Raw genomic sequence first — 21,816 nt, 5'->3', positions numbered from 1 at the left:
TGTCCAGCAGGCCCCGAAACATTACCTTCAGAGATCACTGACATGCCCAGGTTAGGGCTTTCGGTTTTTTCCTTCGCAGCTGCTGGGCCCCGGTGGCTTCGATTCCCCCCTCCGGGCACCAGGGAGCGCTGTAATACTCTCAGCGTCCGCTGACGCCGCCGCGCTCTCTTCCCCTTTTCTTCTCGTTGCGCCGCACTTCCGGTGGCAAGCGGAAGCGGGGACTTGCAGCCGCGGGCGCCGGGGCCGGAGGCATGGCGGGGGCGGGGCTGGGGGAGGCTCGCGCCGAGCAGGCCGGGGGCTCCCTCTCCCCGGCCCTCTGAACCAGGACCGTACAGGTGAGGACTTCTCCTTTCTCGGGCCAGCCTCCAAGCTCGTCAGGCTTTCCTCGAGGCCTCCCCGGGTTCCCGACTCCTCCGCGCGAGACGCCGAGGCCCCGCGGCCCCCGCCCTCCCTGAGCGTTCCCTTCCCATTGAGGCCCCGCCCCGGGCTTCTCTTTCCGGGGGCGCCCGCTCGGGTGTGTATGCCCGCCCCTCGGTATCCCCCTACCGCTCTGGAAGGCGTCACAACTTACTGAGGGGTGTGTGCGCCGACCGTCGTGGGGAAGCTGAGACGCAGCAAGGGGGAAAGGACTTGCTTAGGGCCACACGACAAGCCTGTGGCCCCTTTCAGCCGGGCTTTCTTCTTTCATTCATAAATAACGTAGCGAACGCATGCGAGGGGCCAGCCCCATTGCTAGGCTCTGAGAAAACTGTGGTGACCGAAGTGGACATGGTTGCTTCCTGTCTAGGGAGTACGGTGTAGTGGGGGACTCCCATCATTAAACACAGCCATGCAAGGAAAAGTAGGTATGCACATTGTGGCAGTTACTATGAAGAAGACAGAGAAAGTAATGGGGAGGCCTGCTTTGGAGAGAGTGATCAGGGAAGACTTCCTGGGGGAGATGACACTTAGGCTGCAACTTGAGAAACTACGCAACGGCCCGGGGAAAGATGCCCTAAGCAGAGGGAACAGCCCCTGTGGATACCTCAGTTGGCAAAGAACTTGGAGTGAGGCAGGCCCGACGTACAGGAAATGAGGTTCAAGATGTTGCCAGTACGGTGATGGGGCGGGCAGAATATGTGTACTGGTCAGGAGCTCACCATCTAGTGCCACAGGTGGGAGTAAAATGCAGAGACAAAGTTGCAAGCGTGACAGGTGTTGTGAAGGCAAGATACGGCTCTTGGGTTGGTGTTTTAGCTAAGGGGGAGGTGAAAGAAGACTTCTCTGAGGAAGAGACCATTAGGTTGATGTCTGAAATTGGAGTTAGCAAAGGGAGGAGAAGAGCTTTTTTAGATTTCACTGAACAGCAAGTGCCAAGCTTCTGAGGCAGGAGGTAGGATCCCTGCTGAAGAAATGGTTAACGTTAATGGGAAAAAATGGGGTTGGAGAGGCAGAGCTGAGACCTTTGAGTCTCTGATTGGCATGTTAAGGATTTTGATTCTGATCATAAACAGCAGTGGGAAGATACCATCCTGTTTTAACCAGTAGGGGGAAAGGACGTGGTCACAAAAGCATCTTGAAAAGATGATTGGCTGTTGCAAGGAGTGGGTTTAGGTAGGAAACTGGTATAGTATCGCAGACATGAAATTATAAAAGTTTGGATAAGGGTACCGGCAGGTTGTGATAGAGATAAGTGGAAGATTAGAGGGCTCTTTCGTAGGAGAGAAAACCTCCAGAGTTTGTTGACCGATCAGGGGGCGGAGGGAAAGGTATCGAGGAAGACTCTCAGGTTTCTGGTTCCTGATAGGAGGAGAGTAGCTGGGCCATTCACTGGACTAGGGGAGCTGGGAGAGGGCCAGCTTTTGGGAAAATATCATGTTATTCTGACTCTTTTTTTCATAATAATTCTCACAGTGACTAGAAGGCTCTTTCTTTCTTTTTCTTTCAGGAAAGATTTTATTTATTAGAGAGAGAGAGTGAGTGAACAAGAGAGAGAGCACAAGCAAGGTGGAGAGGCAGAGGTGGAAGCAGACTCCCCGCTGAGCAGGGAGCCCAATTCGGGGCTCGATCCCAGGACCCCGGGATCATGCCCTGAGCTGAAGGCAACTGCTTGACTTGACTGAGCCACCCAGGCGCCCCAAAGGGACTTTCATTTCATACTTTTTCCGTAGTGTTTGAGTTTTTATGAGCATGTATTATTTTTATAATCAGATCAATAAGAGAACAAGTTGAAAAAGTCTTAAATAACTCCACCATGTCTCTAAAAATCACAATTGTGTGATATAAAATAGTGTGTGTGTGTGTGTGTGTGTAGGGAGAGGGAGAGAGAGCATGCATGCTGAAGGAGGTGTTAGGAAATTCAGTGAGGATTTTCTGTACAATTTGGAGCTGAAGCTAACAGGTCCTCAGCTCTGCTTACCCTACACCCTCACACCTTTCACCCCAGTTACTGGTGTCTTTCCCTTAAGAAGACAAATCAGAGAATTTAAGATGGGTCTATACAAAGTGTACATCAGTTTTCTTAGAATTAAGCATCTGTTTTGCTTAATATGATCAGTGGCTCTTTCTAAGTTGAACCACTGTAGTATACTTGATCCCACTCAGCAATTTGTCTGCTAGATGGTATTTCATGCCTAGTCCTCCCATTCCTGGGCCTTATCTGCCTTTGTCTTCCCATTCTGGTCACCCTCTCTGACTCTAGCCCCCATCTTAGGTTGGCAGGGTTGCCCTGGGCAGGGATTGAGTGAAGCAGTTTTGTATGTTATTTGGTATCTTGAAATGCTTAAATCTTAAAAGTGTGTTTTTTTAGGCTGTATCAGAATAGCCACAGCAACAGTGTCACTGTTACAAGGAGTAGCTGTGTGAAATTCAGTATATTTGTTGTTCAGATATGGAGGATATTGCTCACTTTATCAAGCCAAGGTCCTCTGAGAAAACTTATGAGAGAGATTGCTTTTAACAGTGGCGGGAAGAGCTGTGCTTCTTCCAAGCATCTATTTTCTATCTTATTGGCTGTGCAGATTCTGTAACTGTTTTTTCCTTTTTCTTTGTCTGCTGAGAAAAATCAGGGCCAAATTAGAAGCTTGGCAGTTCTGCAGGTCCACCTGGTATGCGTTTCTCTGTACATCTGGCTTCATCTTACTGTCCTACCTTAGTGTTCTCTTCACGATGACTGTTTTCTAATTAAAAAAAAATTTGAGGGGCGCCTGGGTGGCTCAGTCGTTTAGCATCTGCCTTCGGCTCGGGTCGTGATCCCAGGGTCCTGGGATCGAGCCCTGCATCGGGCTCGCTGCTCTGCGGGAAGCCTGCTTCTCCCTCTCCCACTCCCCCTGCTTGTGTTCCCTCTCTCGTTGTCTTTCTGTCAAATAAATAAAATCTTTAAAAAAAAATTTTTTTTTGAGTAAGTACAAATAATACTTTAAAAGTATATGTAATCTTTAAAGAATGACAGTACAGTGAATGCTGATTCAAGAAAAAAATGCAACCTCAGAGCTGCCAGTGTGTCCCAATCCCCATCCCATTTCTTACTTCTCACAGGTAACCACTGTTCTGAATTTTACGTGTATAAATTCCTTTGCTTTCTGTAATTGTATACCATATATATTGATAGCCTTAAACTAGAAATCGTTTGGAGCTTATATAAAGAGAATCACATAAAAATATTCTGCTGCTTGCTTCCTTCAGTCATTGTTGTGTTCTGAGATTCATTTAGGTTGTTATATATAATTGTAGTGCGTTGATTCATTGCTTCATAAGATTCCACTGCATGAGTATGCCTGGAAGAATTGATCTAGTCTTCTGTTCATGGGCATTTGGAGTGTGGTCAGTTTTTGCTGTTGCTAACAATCCTGCTGCAGACATTCATGTTACTCATGTGCAGACATTTCTCTAGATCAGGGTTTTTCATCCTTAGCACAATTGACATCTTGGTCTAAATGTGGAAGGCTGTCCTGTCTACTGTAGGATGTTTGGCAACACTCCTGGCTTCTCTTTGCTGGACACTCATAACATCCCTCCTTCCCAAGTTAGGACAACCAAACTGTCTCCAGATGTTACAAAATTGCCCCAGTTAGGAACCAGTGCTCAAGATCAGCTGTTGGCAAACTTTTTCTGCAAGGGGCAAGACAGTAATTATTTCAGATTTGTGGGCCACGTGGTCTTTGGTCTCAACTAATCATCTGTGCCTTTGTAGGACAAAAGCAGCCATAGGTAACGTGTAAATGAATGGGAATGGCTGTGTTCCAATAAAAATTTATTTACAAAAAACAAGCAGACAGACAAGATTTGGCCTGAGGTCAGACAGTACGCACTCTCTTGCTGTAGTCTAGATCAGTAGGAAATATATTTTATATCCTCACCCAGTGCATAGAATTCATATATGCAATTGAAACAAGTTTCGTGAAATAGTATTTGCCCTTACTATGTGTGATACAGTGTGGTATTTTTTATTTTATTCCACTTTTTAAAATGTCAACTGTATCCACTAAATTGATTTCAAGGCCTCATTAATGAGTTGTGACTAGCAGTTTGATAAATTTAGTTTGGTCAGTCATAGAGGTATGCACATCTTTAACTTGACTAGATAGCATCTATACTTACATAAAGCATTTCAGATTCCTTTTAGAAGGAAACAATATACAAATACCACATTGTGTGTTATGTTTTTATTTCTAAAATATAGATTGGCTCAGTTACTCCCTTGCTTAAAATGTATAATAGCTGGTGTGGCGTGGAGGGGCCTGTAAGGTGTTTTCCAGCCTGGCCCCAGTCTACTTTTCTGGGTTTCTCTCTTACCACTCACTCTGTGCTCCCTGGGCTCTGACCACTTGGGATTACTCTGTTTCCCAAATGTATCGTGCCACACTCCTTCCAAGTGTATTTTTTAGGCTTCCTTCTTTCTGAAATGTTCCTCTTTTACTTTGCCTAGTGAATTCTTGATCCTGCAAGGCCCATGTTGGAATGTTGCTCCATTCATTCATTCAACATGTTCATGAGCACTTACTGTGCTTCAGGTACTGCTCTAGGTGATGGGATTCACCTAGAATTGGGCAGGGTCCCTGGGGTCGGTGTGTGGTGACAGATACTACAAAGTAAACAAGATAATTTCAAAATGGGACGAGGGCTGAAGAAAATAAAATAGGGTAGAATGAGGGTTGATATGGATGGGAAGGTAGGGAAAAATCTGAAGAGTTGCTTTTTTAGCTGAGATTTGACTCTTTACCCAGAAGAGCAATTCAAAAACGTTCTGCTTCCTTTTGGTCTCCACAGTTTCTCAAGAAATCCACAGACATTTGAATTGTTCCCCTCCAGGTAATATATCATCTACCTGGTTGCTTATAAGATTTCTACTTTGTGTTTTAGTTTTTAAGTTTGACTGTAATGTGTCTGGGCATGGATTTCTTTGGGTTTATCACATTTGGGGTTCTCTGAACTTCCTGAATCTTGAGTTAACATCTGTGAGGGATTGTTTCTGGATTTTCTATTCTATTCCATTGTTATATTTGTTTTTATGCCAGTACCACACTTTTTTTTTTTTTTAATTACTTTCGCTTTGTAATATGTTTTGAAATCAGGAAGTCTGAGTCTTCCAACTTTGTACTTTTACAAAATTGTTTTGGCTGTTTGGGGTTCCTTGAGATTACATGTGCATTTCAGGATGAATTTTTCTGTTTTTTCAAAAAACACCATTGGGGTTTTGTTAGGGATTGCATTGAGTTTATAGATTGCTTTGGGTAGTATGGACTTTTTTTTTTTTTTTAAGATTTTATTTATTTGAGAGAGAGATCACAGAGGGAGAGGGAGAAGCAGACTCACTGCTGACTGATCAGAGAGCATGATGCGGGGCTTGACCCCAGGACCCCGAGATCATGACCTGAGCCAAAGGCAGCCACTTAACTGACTGAGCCACCCAGGGTAGTATGGACATCCTAACAGCCAGTAAATACATTTCTTTAATGAACGTGCACTAAATGTTACTCTTACACTGAACAAATTTGATGTAATTCTATGTTTATTCTGTTGGATATTCCCAACAGCTAAGAGTGCTTCGTAGTGAATTAGGTCCTTCCCTCAAACCTGTTTTTAGAATCAGATATGTCAGGACCATTTTCTGACTAAATCTAGGAAGGAGAAATGCTGATCACTGTCACCCTGCGAGTTCTTAGGTCCGGGGTATAAGGAGGAAAATCTCTTTGACTTGTGTATATTTATGTTTTGGTCAATTTTGTTTTGCTTTCTTGACTTCACTTTTCCACGCAGAGATGTGATAATGGATCATCATGTTTCCACCATCAAACCTCGAAGAATCCAGAACCAAAATGTCATTCACCGCTTGGAACAGCGACGAATCAGCTCAGGCAAGGCAGGTACCCACTGGCATCAGGTCCGAGTATTCCACCAGAATGTCTTCCCCAACTTCACAGTCGTCAATGTTGAAAAGCCTCCTTGTTTCTTGCGTAAATTCTCGCCTGATGGGCGCTACTTTATTGCTTTCTCTTCAGACCAGACCTCTCTTGAAATCTATGAATACCAGGGCTGCCAGGCAGCTGAGGACTTACTGCAGGGCTATGAGGGGGAGATCCTGTCCAATGGCAATGACCAGCGGTCAGTCAACATCCGCGGCCGGCTCTTTGAACGCTTTTTTGTCCTGCTGCATATTACCAACGTAGCTGCCAACGGGGAGCACCTGAACCGGGAGTGTAGCCTCTTCACCGACGACTGCCGGTGTGTCATTGTGGGCTCAGCTGCCTACCTCCCGGATGAGCCGCACCCGCCTTTTTACGAGGTGTATCGGAACAGTGAATCTGTGACCCCCAACCCACGGTCCCCTCTGGAGGACTATTCCCTTCACATCATTGACCTTCACACTGGCCGCTTATGTGATACCCGCACCTTCAAGTGTGATAAAGTGGTCCTGTCGCACAACCAAGGGCTGTACTTGTACAAAAACATCCTGGCCATCTTGTCGGTGCAGCAGCAGACGATCCACGTCTTCCAGGTGACCCCTGAAGGCACTTTCATTGATGTGAGGACCATCGGCCGCTTCTGCTATGAGGATGACCTCCTCACCGTGTCAGCCGTTTGCCCGGAGGTGCAGCGGGACAGTCAGACGGGCATGGCCAACCCTTTCAGAGACCCCTTCATCAACTCCCTGAAACACCGACTGCTCGTGTACTTGTGGCGCCGGGCAGAGCAGGATGGTAGTGCGATGGCCAAGAGGCGCTTCTTCCAGTATTTTGACCAGCTGCGGCAGCTGCGCATGTGGAAAATGCAGCTTCTGGACGAAAACCATCTGTTTATCAAGTACACCAGTGAGGACGTGGTAACCCTGCGGGTCACAGATCCATCACAGGTATGAAGTGCTCTCCTCCCATCCCCTTGGTAAAATGGGAAAGTTTCTCTTTGCCTATAGCCAGCCTCTCAGAATTCGCGTTTTCCATGCTCTTGAATTTTTGTTATCTTGGGCCTCAAACTTAAAATAGCTCCATTTTTCTCGGCCACGTGTACTTATTTGGACAAATGGAAGCTAAAACTCAAGTCATTGATATGTGAGGTGGTCAGCTCGGTGATTATTACCCTAATTCTTCTGCAGAGCATTTTCAGTTCCCTTGAGAAAGAAGCCCAAGTGCTGCAGGGTCAAAGTTTGGACTACCGGTGGATAATCCTGCCTTGACTTTGTGAGACTGTGCTTGTTGGTCTGACTGCTTTAGATCTAGGAGTGAGAATGAGCCCACCATACCGAAAAATTTTTCTAAAAATTTGGCCTTTCCTGCTTAAGTGGTTAATGTCAGTGTACTTCTTCATAAAATCCTTAGGAGGTAACTAATAGGTAAGTTAATCTGGCAGTTAAGTTTTATGACTTTACCCTGACCTTGCCCATGTACTGGACCATAAGCTGTAGAGCAGTGAAAAGATTAAAAGGAAGCTGAAACTTCTGATCCCCCAAGTGAATCATCAGGACTGTAGGTCCTAGGGTATTTCAGTTTGGATGAAAGATCTTGGAGGGGAGAGAGCTGTTTCTCAAATGGGAATCAAGTGGTGTTAAGGGCACAGAAACCTTCCAAGACTCTTGGGTTGAAACACTGTGTTGTAATTCAGGCTATTGGGGCATTTCTCTTTGAGAAGCTCTCCACTTTAGTGTTGGTTGAGAAAGAGACCTACCTTTCTGTACTTTTGCTCCCTATTCTCCTGTTTACAGAATGTCTCCTTAGATAACAAGTTTGGGGATTCAGAATAGAGAGCAAACCAGTCAGCCACAAAGAGGGCTGAGCCTCGTATCTTCCACTGACTTGCAGTTGGTTCTGTCATAGGAGACTGTGGAGGACACTATTTCCTAAGACCTTACCAGCCATCCATGGTAAAATGCTTTCCAGTATTTTTCTTTTGAATCATAGCTTGCATATTCTAAAAAAAGGTGGGTGGTGGGGAGTAATACGGTTGGAGATTAGTTTTTCTGGATTCTTTTCTTCCCTATTAATGATGAAGTTGCCCATTGAACCATCACAAATGAGCGTCTGGTCCATCTTATGTGTCATGGGAGATTGGTAGTGACACCCTTGACTTCTGTCCCCTTCTGTATTTCCCAGTCTGCCCTGGAGGGAAGGCTAGTAAGGTATGTGTAATTTTATATTCACATGTTTATGATGGATCTTGGTGGAGCCCTGAGAGGGTTAAAGTGTTGTCCAGGTCTATAGAAAGGACATGAGTCAATCTTTTATTTAGGTTTGAGCTATAATTACCTTTGTCATTTGGAGGGAATAAGTTGTCTCTGATAGCCGCATTTGAGATTATCCTTATTCCCTTTGCTAAAACATGACCCACTTATTTCTGGTAGCTCTAATAAATTTTGGCTAGGCTCAGTACTAGTGCTCAGTGTTTTGCTTACAGAGCTTGTAACTTTAAACCCAATTTGCCCTAGTTATCCTCCTACCCCCTTCCCCAGTTTAATTTGATAGGTTCCAATAAGGTTAATGAGAAAAAGTACATCTACACACAAAGCCCTGCTAATATTATGGGTATTATTCTCAGGTTACTCTCCAGCCTCTTTAATTTACAGCCATATTTAATTTCCAGGTGACTGCAGAAGTCATGTAATGAAAGCTCTGGGAATGACTAATGACTAGTAAAACAGGTGGGCCATGTGGGTCCAGGAATTGATGATGGAGACTTAAACTCCCATCGTAGGAGGGGGAGTACTAATCTTAACGTTCTGAAAACTTCTAGAGTCCTGTTGAAAGCTTGCAGATTGATTCACATTGCCACATTCATTGGGACAAAACCCAGGGGTTCCTGGAGCTTCCCTGTTAGGCAGAGCAGAGCACTGATGGTTTAGAGGGCTAGTCACCCAGGGGCCCATTCAGGGAAGGTAGTAACTCTGCCACCTATGGCATTTGAATGCTTTTCAGGTTCTCCCTTTGATCTTAATTGCTACAAATCTCAAGTGTATCTTCCAAATGCTCCTGGCTGAAAGAACATTTATGAAGAAAGAAAGGAAAATGCCTCCCTGATTTTTCATTTGTTCAGCAGCAGTTCCCTGCTTGGTTACAACTTGCCTGGGCAGTTTTAGGACACAGTGTACTTCAGGTGTCTCTCTGCATGTTAGAAATCTTAAGAGGGAAAATAAATGTCCCTAAATTGAACTTTCAACTGTACATATACAAGAGAAAATAATTTGCCAACAGGCAGCCACAGGCGACCAATCACTTTCTCAGCAGGGGAAAATTAAATCTGGCATTTTAAAAAAGTGCTTTTTATTTCAGGCTGGGTTGAGGAGCAAGTAGGAAATAAATACTAGGAAGGAAAAATGTTGAATTTGCAGAGTCAGAAATGAAAGATTGGAACCCTTTCTACACATATACGCAGGCTAGCTCAGTAATTCTAGCAGCACAGATATGGTGGTAAATCCAGCAGTACTGGCCATGACTGATGGCCCTTGAATGATAAAGTGCACCGAGGCTTCCTCCTCTCCCAGAACCACCTGGAGCCATGTTTTTATGCTAGTGTGGGAGCAGAAGTGTTTGCTTGTTTCACTTGTTTGAATTCTTAACCAAGTGGTAAGTTTCCAAGGCATGGCAGTATACCTAGCTGTCTCATAGCTCTCTCTGTTCTTCTGCAGGCATCTTTCTTTGTGGTATACAATATGGTGACAACAGAGGTGATTGCCGTGTTTGAGAATACATCAGATGAGCTTCTAGAACTCTTTGAGAACTTCTGTGACCTCTTCCGTAATGCTACCCTACACAGTGAAGTCCAGTTTCCCTGCTCAGCTTCCAGTAACAATTTTGCAAGGCAGATCCAGCGCCGGTAAGCTCTTCCACTGGGCTAAACTTAATTTTTCTTTAGACAATCCATGTCCTCCAAAAAACCCTTTCTGTATTCTCTCTGCCCACCTCGCTTTGGTTTGGTCTGCCTGTTGTAACCCCTTGGGTCATCCTGAACCTCTTTCTGTCTCTCAGCACCTGTGGAATTACTTGTGCATTATCTGTGATTCGTCCTAGAGGAAGGAGAGCTCTAAGACCTGTAGAAAGATAGAGACCGTGTCTTTATTATTTATTGCTGTATGTTCATGATGTCCTATCAAGCATTTAAGTATTTTTTGAGTGAATGACTAAGGAAATAATTTTAGAACTTTTGGTTAAACATGATGTGTTGAACACATGTGTTTGTTTCTGCTCCACCCCCAAACCCCACTAAAATGACAATAAAGGAGTAAGAGGTGTAAATATAACAAGAGCAAAGAGAATGGGAGAGGAGAGACATTGGAGACAGGAGATGATTGGCGACAGAAGAGAGCTCTGAATCGGTGTTGGGAGCTGAGAAGCTACCTGATCATCGGCAACCAACTTGGCACACTTCAGAGAACAAAAACTTAAGACTGCAGAGCTTAGTCATCAAGAAACAAGTTGCCTTGCTCTGGAGAACTCTGGAAAGAGTTGGAGAATTGGAGGCCCTAGGTACCTCTGAAGATACCTAAGATGTAGTCTTAAACAGGAGGATTGGGTGAAGGTCTGGAAAGGACTAATCAGGCCCTCTAGCCCCCTTCTCTAAGCTACTCTGCCAAGTGACTGTCTTTTCCTCAGAAGGCTGGAGGTTTAGTCTCTGGAGAAACTGAACCATGTAGGCTCTGGTTTCACGTTCATGAGGAACAGCTGAGGTAGGGATGAGATTTGTCATGCTAAAAACAAGAATTAAGTGAAAACCAACAAACTGAAAGTAAGATTCCTGTCCCCTGTATCAGATTTGGCAGCCAGGCTTATGCTCCTCCCGGAGGAGGTTAGAGATTTTTCCTTAGGGAAATTGACCAACCCAAAGAAGAGACCTTCAGATGTTCATACTTGGAGTCCCTCCACAAACAGCTGGGTCACTCTAAATTAATACCCCCCATCAGCCAGGTCTTCCTATGAACCAGAGTTTCAGATGTAATTATCTGAGTATATTATTGTGAAACGAATGGTTACTTTGGGCCATTGGCCCAAGCTGAATCCTACTCTAGTCAGTCAGTGCCTTATTGGACGCCACAAACTAAATTGCTCCGCCAACTCTAGCCAGTTAGGGAAAATACCTGCTTTAAATTTCAAGATAGGTCAGACCAGAGTGAACAGATGACTCAGAATGAGCATCACTGCCACTGGAAAAAATGAACTGCAGATACATTAATGTAGTGGCATCATCTTTATATAAAAGCATAGTACTCAGTTAGAAATAGATGGATATTGGTTTTCAGACAAGTTACTTGCCTTTTCCTTTTTCTCTGGTTCACATAAATTTTCTGCCTTATAAGCATTTCTGTTCGGTATAGAAGGATTTTTGGAGGCAGAACATGGATCAGAACTTGCTTTTTTCATTTTGGAATGAATTTTCTTCTTTTTATTTTTTTTTTTAAAGATTTATTTATTTTGAGAGTAGGGGGAGGGGCAAAGGGAGAGGGAGAGAGAGACTCTTAAGCAGACTTTGCACTGAGTGCAGAGCCCAGTGAGGGGCTGGATCCCACAACCCTGAGATCAGGACCTGAGCCGAAACCAAGAGTTGGACACCTAACCAACTGTGCCACCCAGGTGCCCCTGAATTTTCTTCTTCTTCTTCTTTTTTTTTTTGTAAGATTTTATTTATTTGTCAGAGAGCACAAGCAGGGGGAGCGGCAGGCAGAGGGAGAAGCAGGCTCCCCACCGAGCAAGGAGCCCGACATGAGACTCGATCCCAGGACCCTGAGATCATGACCTGAGCTGAAGGCAGATGCTTAACTGACTGAGCCACCCAGGCGCCCCTGAATTTTCTTCTTTTAAGATAGCTTTAAAATCAGGCAGATCATTATCAACTAGTTACAAAGCTGGGTACAGCTGGCTGAGACAAAATATCAAGTCACTAGAAGTAAACTCCCATGAGGGCAGAGATTCTAGTCTATTATATTCACTGCTGTACCCATAGCACCTAGGCCAGTGTCTTTCATGTGGGAGCAGCTCATTATGTGTTTGTTAAATGAATAAAATCACCCAGTAATTAGAAGAAGCTGTTTTTTGAGAGTTATTTCAGAATGCATCTGGAATTACGTGAAATTGTAGGAACTCAGGAGGAGAAGATAAAGGTTGAGAAGAAAGGTGGAGTTCCAGCTTTGTGATCCTCAGAATTTTGTATCATACCACCAAAAGATTTTGATCAACTGTAGATATCCTCATACATTAATTTTTACGTTGATCTTAAAATTTTTTTGCTGTTAAATTTGAATAATTGCAGAAAATGCAATTTCAGTGTGTATTTAATACTGATTTTTTTTTTTAAAGATTTTATTTATTTATTTGAGAGAGAGAAAGCACATGAGAGGGGGGAGGGTCAGAGGGAGAAGCAGACTCCCCACCGAGCAGGGAGCCCGATGCGGGACTCGATCCCGGGACTCCAGGATCATGACCTGAGCCGAAGGCAGTGGCTTAACCAACTGAGCCACCCAGGCGCCCCCTTTAATACTGATTTTTAAAAATAAAATTATTCAAGCCTTTTTCCCCCAGCTTTATTGAGAAATAATTGGCATATAACATTGTATACGTTTATGGTGTATAACCCAAAATTTTTATTTTTTATTATTTATTTATTTATTTATTAAAGATATTATTTATTTATTTTTAAAGATTTTATTTATTTGACAGAGAGAGACACAGCGAGAGAGGGAACACAAGCAGGGGGAGTGGGAGAGTGAGAAGCAGGCTTCCCACTGAGCAGGGAACCCGATGTGGGGCTCCATCCCAGGACCCTGGGATCATGACCTGAGCCGAAGGCAGACGCTTAACGACTGAGCCACCCAAACGCCCCAGATTTTACTTATTTATTTGACAGAGAGAGAGCAAGCACAAGCAGGAGGAGTGGGAGGCAGAGGGAGATGGAGAAGCATACTCCCTGCTGAGTAAGGAGCCTGATTTGGGGCTCAATCCCAGGACCCTGGGATCATGACCTGAACCGAAGGCAGACGCTTAACCAACTGAGCCACCCAGGTGCCCCAACTCAACACTTTAAAACATAACCCTGGGGAATCTAGATGCCATAGGAATTTGGTATTCAGTATTTGATATAAAAAGGAGAGCGCTTCCTGCTCAGCATCACTCCCCCTGCTTGTGTTCTCTCTCGATGTCTCTTTCTCTGTCAAATAAGTAAACAAACAAAAAATAAAGGAGAGAGCAGATTGTGCCAATACTATTTGAAATTTTACATTGTTTATGTTTGAATTCGTATATCTATTTTATCTCCCCCACAGAACTGTATCGTAATGTAACATTTCATTAACCATCTTGTCATGCTTTTCATGCTTTGCTGCATTGAAAATACAGTGTATATATAAATTGGAATTATTTTTTATTTCTTGTGAGCACATGGCTCTAAAATGTGCAATTTTACTAATCTTTTAGTAAAAATAAGTGAAAGTGATCCATTATAGGTTAGACTAAATGTTCAAGAAAAAAAGAAGGGGGACACCAAGGATCATGAGTTACTTAAGGAAAATCTTTATTTTGAAAGAGACCAAAATAAAACAAACAGTAGAAAGAATAAAGGAACAACACTGCAATCACTGAAATAATTTAAGCTATAAAAAAAAAACATTCCTAGAAGAGAAATTTAAACTTTGTTAGGTACAGTTGAGGAATTTTCCAAGAAAATAGAATAAACAGATAAAAGTAGGAGAATGGGAGAGAAAAGATGAAAAGAAATTGGAGAATTTGCCCAGGATGTCCAACATCTGGTTATTTCCACAAGGCGCAGTAGAGAAAATGACGGGGAGGAAATAATGTGAATAATTTTCCGGTCGCGAAGAACATGAATTTCGAGATTGGCAGGACCTTTCAGTGGTGTGTTACCACTGACTCCTACTGGCTCATGAGAGCCAGTTTATTAAGCTTTCAGGGATCTTTGCAAGCTATTGCTAAATGCGGTCGTTGTTCAAAATGAATTATTTCGGGGGCGCCTGGGTGGTTCAGTTGGTTAAGTGTGTGCCTTTGGCTCAGGTCATCATCCTAGAGTCCTGAGATTGAGCCCCACGTTGGGCTCCCAGCTCAGTGGGGACTCTGCTTCTCCCTCTCCCTCTACTCCTCCCCTGCTCGTGTTCTGTCTTTCTCTCTCTCTCAAATAATTAAAATCTTTAAAAAAAAATCATGTCCTTAATTAAAAAAATTATTTTGTAGTTACTTTACTGTTGTTTATGCTTTTGAGTGCATTTGTATCTATTTTATCTGTATGGTGAAAATACTATCTAGTTAAGCACTACTGCTCATCTTTCAGTAGCCCCACATTCAGCGATGTCACATTGGTACCTTGAAATTGGCCATAGCAGTAGGATTTACAGCACAGAAAGTGGCAAGTGCTGCAAATCATGGCTTTTGCCCCCAGATAAATAATTATTAAATCTTTATTAGCTCCATCAACTACCTAATGAAAAAAAGACCCATACTGAAGCATATCATCATGAAATTTTGGAACATTGAGGGGGCACCTGGGTGGCTCAGTGGATTGGGTGTTCGACTCTTGATTTTGGCTCAGGTCATGGTCTCAGGGTCATGGGATCAAGCCCCATGTTGGGCGCCATGTGGAACCTCTTTAGGATTCTTTTTCTCCCTCTCTTTGCCCCTTTCCCCCCATGGTCTATCTCTCTCTCTCTAAAATAAATAAATCTTTTAAAAATGAAGTTTTGGAACAGTGGGGAGAAAGAAAATTGTAAAAACTTGTATAAAGAACAAACATTTCACATGTTAAAAAATAAGCCATCAGATAGCTTGAAGCCAATAAAATCATGCCTTCAGGATTCTGTGGAAAAAATGATTTCCAGTCTAGAATTTTATATCCAATAGGGTGGAACAAAGACCTTTTCAGACGTGAAAGTTCTCAAAAAATTACCTCTCCTATACCTTTTCTAAGGAAGCCTCTGGAAAATAAACCACAAAAGCATGGTACAGGAAATAGTCTGAAACTATGTAGTTGGGGGGAAGCTGATGGCTTAGGAAAAGGTGGGGAGGAATTGATTAAGTGTAGGAGAGGTTGTGGGACCTAGTACTGGAGGTGCTGGAAGGATAATCTCTATGAATTTAGGAGTGCCCATGAATTGAAGAGAGGCATAACTGGGCAGAGTGACAGTGAGCCAGGAGTTAAACGCCAGAGGACGTCCCAGGGATAACTGCTTCATGTTTTTGTCAGTGAGGAGCACGGAGAGTGGAGCTGGTAGTGCCTCTGGGGAAGATGAACTGCTTCAACTTAGAGATTGTTGTGGAGGCTGTGACTTAGGATCATCATGCAGCCGTGGGCCAGCCCCCATCATTTGAAGTCAGTGAGCTAGGCAAGGCAGAGTGTGGATTATGAGAGGTAGTACTAGATCGTGGCTGAAAAGGAGCTGAAAACCAGAGCCCACAGTCTTTGATTCCAGCTCATCCAAAGGGAAAGAAAGAAGTTCCCTTTGGCCCAAGATTTAATTTTATGATTTACACTGAGGCTGTGAAAATTACTGTCAAGAGGAGTAATAGAAAAGCAGTACTGAGAGCTAGGCTTTCTTTGGGGGAAACTGAGAACTGTTGATTTCCGTCCAATATCACAGGTTAATGGTGAAGACAAAAATCAGAACCCATCTCATCAAGCTTTCTAGTCTCCACAAAGTTGGGAACGTTCAAGTTTTTAAATTTTTTTTTTTTTAAGATTTTATTTATTTGCGAGAGAGAGAATGAGAGACATAGAGCATGAGAGGGAGGAGGGTCAGAGGGAGAAGCAGACTCCCTGCTGAGCAGGGAGCCCGATGCGGGACTCGATCCCGGGACTCCAGGATCATGACCTGAGCTGAAGGCAGTCGCTTAACCAACTGAGCCACCCAGGTGCCCCAGGTTTTTAAATTTATTTCATTAGTTTTCATTCCATTAATTTCAGGGATGAAATGTTATATTTTCTCCCTGGATTAAAAATAACTATTTTCCCCTTGAATTTTAAACCATACGATATGCTTTGATACAGAGATTTTTAAAAATATATTACTGATATTTGACATTCTTTCTAAGAAGCTATGGGAAAGTGAAAAGATTAAAATCAAATGTGATTACACAAACACAATTATCATTTTGATATATTTCTTTGTCTTTTTTTAGGCCTGAATTTTTTTTTTTTTTTTAAAGATTTTATTTATTTGACAGCGAGCCAGAGAGCACAAACTGGGGGAGCGGCAGAGGCAGAGGGAGAGGGAGAAGCAGGTTCCCTGCTGAGCAGGGAGCTCGATGCAAGGCTGTATCCTAGGACCCTGGGATCATCCCCTGAGCTGAAGGCAGACGCTTAACCAACTGAGCCACCCAGGCACCCCTTTTTCTTTGTTTTTTAATCATACTGTGTAGACAGAATGTAGCCTGTTTCTTTTACTTACCATTATGATAAACATTTTCTCTGTAACTGTGTAATCTTTGAAAATTACAGTTTTCCAGTAGGTTTTTAATTTTCCATATATTTATCATTATCATAAACAGTGCTGTATTGAATGTGCACAGAGATTTTTCTGCATGTGGGATTGCTTCCTTTGGGTAAATTTCTGGAAGAGTAGAAATACTTGGTCAAAGGGTATTAAATTTAGTATTCATGACAGTTGTGAGAAAAAATTGCTCTCTTGTTATTATTACTAAAAGTAAGTGAGATACGTGACTCTGTGTCCATGTTCCTGGTCTTTAGATACCGATGTTTCTGTGGGAGTACAGGCAGCTAGCTCCGAGACTTGAAACGAGGGATAAGGAATTTATCGAAAGTTTTGATGAAAGTTGGCTTATAACTGATCCCAAGAAGAGTCAGAGAGAGGCTGCTCTTCTCCACGGGATTCTCTGTGCTCTGTAACTCCTTTCTAATGCTGAGGCTGTTATTTGGGGGAAGTAGATTTGAGTATCAGAAGTGTTGTCATAGAATAGTTACACTCATTTTAAGCTTGTTTGGAGAGTCTTTGTTAACTTTTCTAAAGTAACTTAATGTTCCCACTTCAAATTCTGTTTTCTGAGAATATTTGTAGCCAGGCAGATTTGGGATGTGTGAGAGTTCTGACTTCCTTCACTATCTAGATTTCTATTTACAGCATGAGTTGTTTTTAGACATGTTTTATCAATTTAAAATCCAAGGCAGCTTTGCGTGCCTGCTAACGCAGCCTTCCTCACTGGTGCTTTCTTTTAGGTTTAAAGACACTATTGTAAATGCCAAGTACGGAGGGCACACAGAGGCAGTGCGCCGGCTGCTGGGCCAGCTCCCCATCAGTGCCCAGTCTTACAGCGGTAGCCCCTACCTTGATTTGTCTCTCTTCAGCTACGATGACAAGTGGGTGTCTGTCATGGAGCGACCCAAGACTTGTGGAGATCACCCTATCAGGTACACCATCACTGCTTCAGCTGCTAACTGCCTAAGGGCTAAAGATGGCCCGCTTTCTCTCTCTCTCTCTCTCCTTGGACCTCATTCCACTGTGACTGTGCCCACTTGTACTCATGGGTTGAATTGGAAGGACAGGCTGTTTCTATATGTGGTGAGTGCTTTTGATCATGTAGGCACTAGTCTCATAAATTAAGTAGCTCTGCTCTTTGCTTCTCGTCAAAACATCCAATTCAGATAAGTGTTGTTCCTTTTTAAAGATATCCAGGGTAGGAAAGCACACACCATTTCGTAGTAGTGTTTATAGTTGAGACTTTCTAATTTTATTTCACTCAAATGATTTTATCCCCTCATGTTATTTAGTAGAAAAGATAGCAGAGATAATTTGGGGGAACAGGCAGGTTTTGGAGAAACTCCTGCTTCCTCACTTGAGAAATTTTGGAGTGTAGACTACTGTGTTATTGCTAGAACCTTGAAAACTAAACAGTCCTTCCCTCACAAATGTCCACTCCACAGACCCCCCCCTTCTCTCCGTTTTGGGAGCTTGTGTTGTTCTGTGTGCTGTGTTAGGTCCTAGGGAGAGGACCTGTACCACCACCACCCATGGGGTGATTTCAGGGGAGGTGTGGTCCTGGAACCCTTAGCTGGAGAGTGGAAGGCCTTTTTCACATGGAAACAGTGGTGGGTAGTGTTTCATGATCCAGCTTCATTGTGTATTAAATAGGCTTGTGTAACACATTCTAAACAGTTAATCACCGCTCATGGTATTTCCTTTGGGAAATTGCAGCCATGTTCCAAAAACCAGTTAATTTTTTTTAATTATAGAATTTATTTATAAATTATAAATATATAAATTTAATTAATTTTTTTAACATATAAAACGTGGAAGAGTATAATGAACCTGCATGTACCCATCATCCAGTTTTAACAGTTATCAACTCATGGTTAATGTTGTCATCTCTTTCCATCCACTCCCATTCATCCCCCCCAACTGCCACCCTTGATTATTCTGAAGCAAATCTCAGATTTTATAACATTTTACTTATAGATATTTCGGCATGAATTTCTAAAAAATAAGGACTTAGAAAAATATAACCTCCATACCATTATTCTGTCTTAAGAAAATTACCAAAACTTTATGATGACCACCAAGTACCTAGTTTTCACATTTTACTGTTTTGTAAATATCCTTTTTATGGTTCCATTTGTTCCCATCAGGATCATACATTGCATTTGGTCGCTACTCCCTTAAGTCCATTTTATCCTATAGGTTCTGCTTCCCTCTTATGTTCCTGGCAGTGAAATTGTCCTATAGTGTTGCCCACATTCTGGAGTCTGCTCACTGCATCCCTGGAGGAGTATTTACGATTTCTCTCATCCTCACACATTTCCTATGAGCTGGTAGTTAGATTTAGAAGTTCAAACAACCCACTTTACCTTACAAGCCCTTTGTGTGTTGGGGACTATGTGGGTAAGGTGACTGTGGTTTTCACACATAAAAGCATATCACGGGCCTCGTTTGACATTGTCAAGGTAGCATGAGATACATTCCTCTCCTTTCTAACCTGCCTTTCTAGTTTGAAAAGAGTAACCTAAGTAACAAATTTGGGAATGCCTATTGCCGCTGACTAAAGGGATTTTTCACTTATTTTTAATTTAAAATGAGAAATGTGCGGATACTAAAGGCATTGGAAGAGGAAATGCCATGACTTGAACACCTGTATTGTATGTTCCATTCTAGTCTTTGTCAGTACGCATGTTCACATGGACATTGTTGTAATCCTGGTTAGCGTCGTTCTTTGTAGCCTGCTTTTTTGTGTGTGTTGTTACATAGTCCTCAGAGTTACAGTCCTAATGACAGCATATTATTCCCTCAGTTAGATGTACCGCAGTTGACTGAACTAGTCCCCTGTCACTGAGCCTTTATTCTCCTGCATTTTTACATGGGAGCTGTGCTGGAGTTGCCGTCTTTATCCATATCACTCTGTCCTCCATTTAAATTAAATTCTTAGGATATAAATTCATGGAACTGGGATTATTGAGCCAGAGGCTATGAATATCTTTATATCTGCCATATGTTTGCTTTCCAAAAGGGAAGTTATAGACCTCTGTAATTCAGAGCTCTTCATTTTCTAGGACTTCCCTTAATTCAGCCCCAACCCCTGAACATCTCTAGTTCCTGATACCCAAGGACGCTTATTTTGCGTATGGGAAAATGTCTTTAAGTATGGGGACGAATGGAAGTATTAGATGAAAAATGAAGAACTACTTAGTATTTTGTTTTTGTGTGTGAAAAAGAAGGACCTTCCGAAAGAATCTGTTCTTAAAAATGAAAAACTCAAATATGGGCCAAGATCTGCGCTGTCCAGGATAGTAACCACTCACCACATGTGGTTGTTAAGCGCTTAAAATGTGACCAGTCTATATTGAGACGTGCTCACGTGTCACACATCAGATTTCAAAGGCTTAACACAAAAAACGAATGTGAAATACCTCATTTTTTTTTTTTTTACCTGGATTATAGGTTGAAACAGTAATAGTTTAGATACCAGTATTGGGTTAAATAAAATATATTACTAAAATTAATTTCACCTTTCTCTTTTTACTTTTTTTAATGTGGCTACCTGGAAATTTAAAAGTATACACGTGGCTTGCATTTCATTTCTAGCCTGGCCTAGACAGTCTCGGGGCAGCTTTTCTGGAAAAGGGTAGGCTGTAGTTAAGGCCGTGACTAAGGGTCATCTTGGGAAAGAGAAATGACCCAGTGATTCAGGACAGCGCAGTAAAATTCATAATGCCCCTGTGCATAAAATGAGCTGCTCAGACGAAGGCGGTTTTGCATTTCTGGTAACCTGGAGCTGATGTAGGAGGAGATACTGTAAGATTAAATAACGAGTTGCTGCATTCTCATGCTGTGCAGATTCCCAGATGGTGGTGAATATCTATACCATCTTCTCTTTCTCTCCTTGTTCTGTTCAGGTTCTATGCCCGGGACTCTGGTCTGCTCAAGTTTGAGATCCAGGCAGGCTTACTGGGCCGCCCCATCAACCACACAGTGCGACGCCTTGTTGCCTTCACCTTTCACCCGTTTGAGCCTTTTGCTATTTCGGTGCAGAGGACTAATGCTGAGTATGTTGTTAACTTCCATATGCGACACTGCTGCACGTAGGTGCCTCACCAAAGCCCAATTATCTGGTCTTCCAAGACCTTGCCCCCCGCTTATCTCGGTGGACTCTGAAGCAAGAGCTCCTGGCTGCCAGCTTTGTTGGTTCCAGACTGTGGTGCCTCACATGGGGAGAGCCAGAGAGAGGAGCGAGGGGTGGCTCAGCCTAATGGAATTGTTATGGTCTCCAACTACTGATTGATTGAAAATCCTCTGGTCTTTTCCCTGTGGGAATGTCCAGCATTAATTAAGTCCATTTAATTTTTGTCTTATTTTGCATTTTGTTGCTATGAAGATGAGAGCATTACCCCGTTCCCCCTTGGCGTCCGTTCTTTGGCATTATGGTATATGCAGTCTGAAGCAGGGATGTCTTGTTGACTCACGGGAACTGTGCACATCCTTCCATGTGGCCGACAACAGGGCTATCTTTATATTAAAAAAAAGAATAATAAAGCCTTGGTATTTTCTTACTTAGATATATCCCGTTTGATGATTGCCTTATGTCCTGATCTCACCGAATGCTTTTCACCTCTGTGGGTTCCGGGACGGACCGTGAAAGGGGCTGGAGGCCGTGGCTCCTGCAGCCACCCTGGGGAGAACTTAGTGGTGTGTGCCAGTGTGGAAGAGCCTTCTCGGCCAGGACTGTTTCCTTCCCTCGGGTTTTCTCCTGGTAATTGTTACAGCTGGAGGAACTGGGCATAATTGCACATTGTCATGAGGAAGCATGCTCCCATCTGTACCGTCTGTGTCATGCGGGTGGAGGAGTGAGCAGTTCTCTTTGGCCACAGCACATACAGATGCTGTGTAGCACGTACCGCGACTGGGGAGAGAGC

The 21,816-nt window shown here is 43.1% G+C and overlaps 1 protein-coding gene across 2 annotated transcripts; it reads left to right on the top strand.

Annotated features, from left to right (window-relative positions):
* Window positions 1-225: 225 nt before the first annotated feature.
* Window positions 226-21,459, top strand: DET1 (DET1 partner of COP1 E3 ubiquitin ligase). Of its 2 annotated transcripts, none has more exons than XM_035024097.1 (5): window positions 226-335; window positions 6,238-7,330; window positions 10,094-10,281; window positions 17,632-17,823; window positions 20,800-21,459. In XM_035024097.1, the coding sequence occupies exons 2-5, from the start codon at window positions 6,248-6,250 to the stop codon at window positions 20,987-20,989; spliced, it is 1,653 nt and encodes a 550-aa protein (XP_034879988.1). In that variant the 5' UTR covers window positions 226-335; window positions 6,238-6,247; the 3' UTR covers window positions 20,990-21,459. The 2 variants fall into 2 exon arrangements, with proteins under 2 accessions (XP_034879988.1, XP_034879989.1); XM_035024098.1 differs by lacking the exon at window positions 226-335 and adding an exon at window positions 5,255-5,289.
* The last annotated feature ends 357 nt before the right edge of the window (window positions 21,460-21,816 follow it).

This window comes from Mirounga leonina, unplaced genomic scaffold, assembly GCF_011800145.1.
Source record: "Mirounga leonina isolate KUSES-001 unplaced genomic scaffold, KU_Mleo_1.0 Mir_178, whole genome shotgun sequence".
NCBI lineage: Eukaryota > Metazoa > Chordata > Mammalia > Carnivora > Phocidae > Mirounga > Mirounga leonina.
Note: the sequence above shows the minus strand (reverse complement) of the source record. Positions and strands in the feature narration are given on the sequence as shown.